General features: G+C 44.7%; 1 protein-coding gene across 1 annotated transcript in view; it reads right to left on the reverse strand.

Annotated features, from left to right (window-relative positions):
- Positions 1-808: 808 nt before the first annotated feature.
- naa35 (N-alpha-acetyltransferase 35, NatC auxiliary subunit) overlaps positions 809-6363 on the reverse strand; it is a 15089-nt gene continuing 9534 nt past the window's right edge. Inside the window, exons 17-23 of the mRNA XM_015972747.3 lie at positions 4313-4491; positions 4091-4227; positions 3907-3974; positions 1947-2087; positions 1594-1716; positions 1321-1401; positions 809-1217 (exon numbers count right to left, since the gene is read on the reverse strand). Of these exons, the coding sequence (XP_015828233.1) occupies positions 1158-1217; positions 1321-1401; positions 1594-1716; positions 1947-2087; positions 3907-3974; positions 4091-4227; positions 4313-4491 (789 nt within the window). The 3' untranslated portion in view covers positions 809-1157. The remainder of the gene's footprint in view (positions 1218-1320; positions 1402-1593; positions 1717-1946; positions 2088-3906; positions 3975-4090; positions 4228-4312; positions 4492-6363) is intronic.

Below are 6363 nucleotides of genomic sequence, written 5' to 3' on the forward strand. Positions count from 1 at the left end.
TCCTGTCGGGGACGTAACAAATACAAATGATTTTATTCTTGAGAATATGAAATCAGCAGAATGATCATTGCTTGTATGATACTACTAACAGCTGAAACATCACTCGTGCAGTAGTTTGAAACTGCTTATTTAAAGACCGCCTTCATTCCTATTTTAATACATTTGCAGCAGTCTGTAGTATGAATGAATGCCTTGTAAGACATATTCTGGGGAAACAAAGCTCCAGTGTGCCTGTTTCACAGAAAATTCTGCCAGAGTCTTATATCCTGATATTTGGACATTTCCCTTCTGATTGACAGCAACACGGTTCTCCCACTACTCCATTTGCTCTGCGTTGTGGATGTTTAATCTCTACAGATAACAAGCCTGGAGGAGTTCTGGTGCATGGAGTTGCTAATGGTTAGCTTCTACTAGCCTAGATGTTCTGTGCTGTTTCTTGGACACCAAAACACCTGCAACTTAAACCATCGTCAGTCAAGATGGGTGAGTTCATGAATGTTAAGTGACAGTAGGCCTTTTTGGAAGACACACCATGCTGGCAAATCAGCGTTATACATTTGTGGCGGCACAAAGGCTGCAACACGCCGACATTCTGCTGATGCTTTCAGTGTGAAACGGGTTACAAACACAAAAATACCACTTGTTTGTAATGATTCAGCTATGTACTGCCCACCATCGCAAGCAGATACACATCGCCACTATAAATCCATTTTTTTTAACCAGGCAGAGAATATATTTCTTTTCTGATGACTGAAAACCTTCACAGACATTTTCTGATGAAAGACTGCCAATAAAAATAAAAACAAACTAAAAGTTCCATATCATTTAATGATGTGCACCCATCATCTGCATCCTTTACAAGATTGTTCTGAGTCATTTCCATCCATTATTGCAAAACACAATTATACCCCAGAATAAAAACACACACACTCAAACTTCCAACAAATGCACATGCGGCCATTATTCAGATCCAGCTGAGTTTTCTGGTCTGTTTTCATGAGTTGGATCTCATTACAGTGGAAAACAAACACAAATATCAGAAACTCGTTTACATGAAGCTGAAGTCGGGTGTTTTAAACAACACTGTTCAGACACAGACTGGGTCAGCACACTTAATTCATGTGGATGAGGCGTTGATCCCAAAGAGCAGGGAGGAATCAGATGATCTTCACAATAGGAAAGTACTTGTGACCGGAGAAGTCAAACTCTGGGAGAACCTGGGGATGCAGGAACATGAATGAGAATATCAAACCACAGTTATAAAAGTTTCGTGGTACTTGCTTCCTAAACTAAAAGGTATTAATGTGTGCGTTGTGTCACCTTGGTCTCCTTTTTGTGACCTCCAGCCAGAAGCTTCGTAACTACGATGTTGGGTTTGGCCACCTTCAGGATGCGATTCACCTGTAATTAATAATTTGTTAGTGACTGCAAAAAATATTCAAGACAGTGCATAACAAAATAAATAAATAAATAAATAAAACATGGTCATTTTCGGCCAAACTGGTATCGGCTCTCTAAACCAGAATTGGTGCATTTCTATTATTTACACAACAATTTCAAACTACTTCTCATATTAAAGCTTCTCTTCCTGACCTCAGGGTCCGGACCGGGCATGTTTTCTAGGATGAGCTTGGCCTGCTGAAAGTGTTTGCTAGCTGCCAGGTAGAGGTCTGCAGAGCCAGGTGGAGGATTGTACTTCTTCAGATCAGACATCTCCTGGAAGAGGTAAAAAAAAAGAAAGAAGCTAATTCAGAGAATATGATAAATGACCCACACTTGTGTAGCGCCTTTGAGAGTCAGAGGACTCCAAAGTGCTTTACACTACAGTGTAACATTCATCCATTCACAAGCTGGTGGGGATGAGCTACAATGTAGCCACAGCTGCCCTGGGGCACACTGACAGAGGCAAGCGAGAAGGAGAAACGACGGAAAACAGATGACCGTACCTTGAACTGGATGTAGTGCACAGGCGGGGGGGTAACCACGCTATTGAAGGGGGCGAAGCGATGCTCGTAGCGAACCTGTTCACTGTCCAGCTCAAACTGAGGCTTTCGCACCTTCCCGTCCATATCCAGAGCAACCATGGTCTAGGAAGAGGAGGAACGATCCCTCAGTGAGCCACAAACTGACGGTTAGGAGTCACTAGTACTTCCAGGTAGTGCTCGCTGCAGAACCACAAAGGCGGAGCTGCACCAGAGTCAGTGCAATTTCTTCCAGTTGTCAGACTTAATAGCATTCTGGAACCAAAGAGGGCGTTACTGTATAGCTAATATCACCTAAAATACAAGACTGAGGATGGACTTGAGAGGTTAAGTGAACAGTTTTAGTAAAGGTTCCATTTAATTAAAAAAATCAAACTAATGGAACTTTTTACCATGTTATATTGTCATTTCCTCATAAGAAATACCCCAAAGCCTTTGTTGGCTGCATTCATGCATTTTCCTCCCATCTCAGCTTCAATTTGGTCTCCTCCCCCTGAAGCGGGCCTGATCTTGGTTCTCAAATCTGGATATTCTGTGGATTTTCTGTCAAATTATTTCTGAAACGACTTCTACTGAAGCACTGCTGGAAAAACCATACATCCCGCCTACAAAGCCACACTGGATGGCACAAGTAAATGTGGTGCCAACTGGTTCCTAACAGATGTGGTGGTGAAGTGATTTTGGTGTCAGACTGGTTATGTGCAGGCCGTTGCCGCATTAACTTTTTTTCTTCCTTTCTAGCTACACTTGCCAGTATTACGTTTTCAACCAATTATTGGTAAACCGTTTAAAATATAATGACTAATGTGTTTGTTTTTTATTTTATTTGTTTATTTAGCCAGTGTGAGTCCATGTGTGAACTTTCAACTAAAATGCTGTTCAGGCACGACCAAATTCAAACAACTTTTGTTGACATAAAAGACGTTGCAGAAAATAATCAATAAAACTAAAATATAAAGAAATTAAATCTGCTTCAGCAGGCTAAATAGATCACTGCCGAACCCACCGAGAGTCGAACGGGCGTCAGCAGAGGGCTAAACAAAACTTAAGTCAGACCATCATGCCATTGGACTACCAGAGCTCATACTATAAAGGCCTAAAATGCTGTTGAAGGCGCCTTTTGTTGGAGCGGCTGTGGGCAGAGATTTGCTGAGAGCAGGGTATCTGCAGGTGTAAGGGAGCCAAATTTAAGACCTTTTAAGACATTTTAAATGCCACTTAGACCAAATTTAAGCTATTTGTAAAATTAAATTTAAGCTATAATTTCCAGCTATTGCCTGGAACCGGTGCTAACCACATCGCAAACGTAGGATTAGCCATCCAGTTACAATTAAACTTGCACTTCCCCATGGCACACGCTCACACTAGCTTAACCAGCTAATGTGCTCATCTAAAAATAGCCCCCTTTCACAACCAACTGAATGTGTACGGTTCCGCTCATGCCAACATCATACACAAAAATGCTGAACATTACCTAGAAATTCACAAAAACTTTATAGAAATAAAAGAATCTTGTTTATTGGGGTCTTTGGTAATTTAAGACCTTTGGAAACCGTATTTAAGGATTATTTGTAATTTTTAAGGCCTTAAATTTGGAAAAGCTAATTTAAGCCTTTTTAAGACTTTTTAAGGACCCGCGGATACCCTGTGAGAGAAACCTTTTCATTTCAGGATGTATTCAGGCGTTGTCATGTAGAAATTTATATTTATCTTGCTTAATTGGAGCACAGAACATAGCATTAACAATTGTAAACTCGTAACAGCCACATTTCACGTGGGTCAGGTTAGTTTGCGATAAAGTTAAAAAACAAAAACAGAAGAAGTCTTTGGGCTAGGCTGTGTTTGCGTGAATGGGCGGGGCTGACTCTGAAGCAGCTCCGCCTTTGTGGTTCTACAGCAAGCACCCTCTCAGTACTTGGCTTACCTTGTACATGCCGGCACACATATTCTGGTAAGCTTGACTCATGGTTATCTCCTTGTTGAGAGGTCGAACTGAAAAACAAAAAATAAACCCATAAATAAGCTTCAACTTCAACTTTGACTGAAAGCATTTTCAAACACGTTCATGTGAAAATTAGGTGTCAAATCTCAGAAAATCAACAGAAAACCTTTTTTCTTCTTTTTGGTCTTTTTGCTGCTGCGTCCTTTCAGCTGCTCCTCCAAAATGCGCTCTTCTGCCATCTGAGATGAGTCGGCTCTGCTCAGAGTTGACATCAGCCATGCATAAAGAAACTCTGACAAGTACCTAAACGAACAAACAAAAACAACCCATGAACTATGAGGAGAACTGGTGCTTCCAGTAGAATTAAAGCAAACAGGAAAAATGTTACCAGTAGATGTAATAGTATTCATGCATGCTATAAAGCTCCAGCTCAAAGCCACTCAGAAGATACTGGATCATGATCCTCAGGTTGTGGTAAAGAATCCACGTGCCCAGGCAGGCTAGGTGCTGCCGCTGAGGTTCAAGTTTCATCAGTAGGCTATGCAGCGCTGCGTCCACCTTCTCAGCCTGCACAACACAGAAGTGATGGACTCATTACTGCTGCTGGCACAGCCCCCCCCCCCCCCCCTCCAAAAAATAAATAAATAAAATCAGCTGCTGTGACACAACTTATGTGAATGTGTTTTCGTCAAAGCAGAAATCCAGAGTTTTGTCATCTACATATTTATGTATATTTGTGTATATATACACATACATATATATACATATACATACACACACACACACACACACACATATATATATATATATAATATATATATAAATACACATATATTATGTACTGTATATATATATATATATATATATATATATATATATATATATATATATATAAATATATATTATGTAGATATATATATACAACTCCTCCTTGAACCGTCACCTTATCGTGGTGGAGGAGTTTGAGTGCCCTAATGATCCTAGGAGCTATGTTGCCTGGGGCACTTAGTGCCCCTGGTAGGGTCTCCCATGACAAATTGGTCTTAGGTGAAGGGTGAGACAAAGAACGGTTCGAAGGATCTTTCATGGCGGTTAAAACGAAGAGTCGGAGTACCCGGCCCGGAGGGTTACCGGGGTCCCACCCTGGAGCCAGGCCTGGGGTTGGGGCCCGTGAGCGAGCGCCTGGTGGCCGGGCTTTCGCCCATGGGGCCCGGCCGGGCCCAGCCCGAACCGGATACATGGGCTCGTCCAACTGTGGACCCACCACCCGCAGGAAGAACATGAAGGGTCCGGTGCAATGTGAATCGGGTGGCGGACCAAGGCGGGAGCCTTGGCGGTCCAATCCCCGGACAAGAAAACTAGTTTTTGGGACATGGAACGTCACCTCGCTGGCGGGGAAGGAGCCGGAGCTTGTGGCAGAGGTTGAGCGGTACCGGCTAGATATAGTCGGACTCACCTCGACACATTGCATTGGCTCTGGAACCCGAGACCTGGAGAGGGGTTGGTCACTCTACTTTGCTGGAGTTGCTCCGGGTGAGAGGCGGAGGGCTGGGGTTGGCTTTTTGTTAGCCCCGAGACTCTCTGCCTGTGTGTTGGGGTTTACCCCGGGGGACAAGAGGGTAGCTTCCTTGCGCCTTCGGGTCAGGGAACGGGTCCTGACTGTTGTTTGTGCTTATGGGCCAAATATCAGTTCAGAGTACCCACCCTTTTTGGAGTCCCTGGGACGAGTGCTAGATAGTGCTCCATCAGGGGACTCCATTGTCCTGCTGGGGGACTTCAATGCTCACGTGGGCAATGACAGCTTGACCTGGAGGGGTGTGATTGGGAGGAACGGCCCACCTGATCAGAACTCGAGCGGTGTTTTGTTATTGGACTTCTGTGCAAGCCGCAGTTTGGCCATAACGAACACCATGTTCGAACATAAGGATGCCCACCGGTACACTTGGTACCAGGGCAGCCTAGGTCACAGGTCGATGATAGATTTTGTAGTCGTATCATCTGACCTGCGGCCGTATGTTTTGGACACCCGAGTGAAGAGAGGGGCGGAGCTGTCAACTGATCACCACCTGGTGGTGAGTTGGATCAGATGGCAAGGGAACATGCCGCGTAGACCTGGCAGACCCAAACGCATAGTGAGGGTCTGCTGGGAACGCCTGGCAGAAGAACCTGTCAAGACGGTCTTCAACTCCCACCTCCGGCAGAGCTTTGACCACGTCCCGAGAGCAGTGGGGGACATTGAGTCCGAGTGGGCCTTGTTCCACTCTGCGATTGTCGAGGCGGCTGTTGCTAGCTGTGGTCGTAAGGTGGCCGGTGCCAGTCGTGGTGGCAACCCCCGTACCCGCTGGTGGACACCAGAGGTTCGGGGAGCCGTCAGGCTGAAGAAGGAGGCCTACAGGGCGTGGCTGGTCTGTGGGTCTCCGGAGGCAGCAGATAGGTACC

This window comes from Nothobranchius furzeri, chromosome 17 (genome assembly GCF_043380555.1).
Source record: "Nothobranchius furzeri strain GRZ-AD chromosome 17, NfurGRZ-RIMD1, whole genome shotgun sequence".
In the NCBI taxonomy this organism is placed as follows: Eukaryota; Metazoa; Chordata; class Actinopteri; order Cyprinodontiformes; family Nothobranchiidae; genus Nothobranchius; species Nothobranchius furzeri.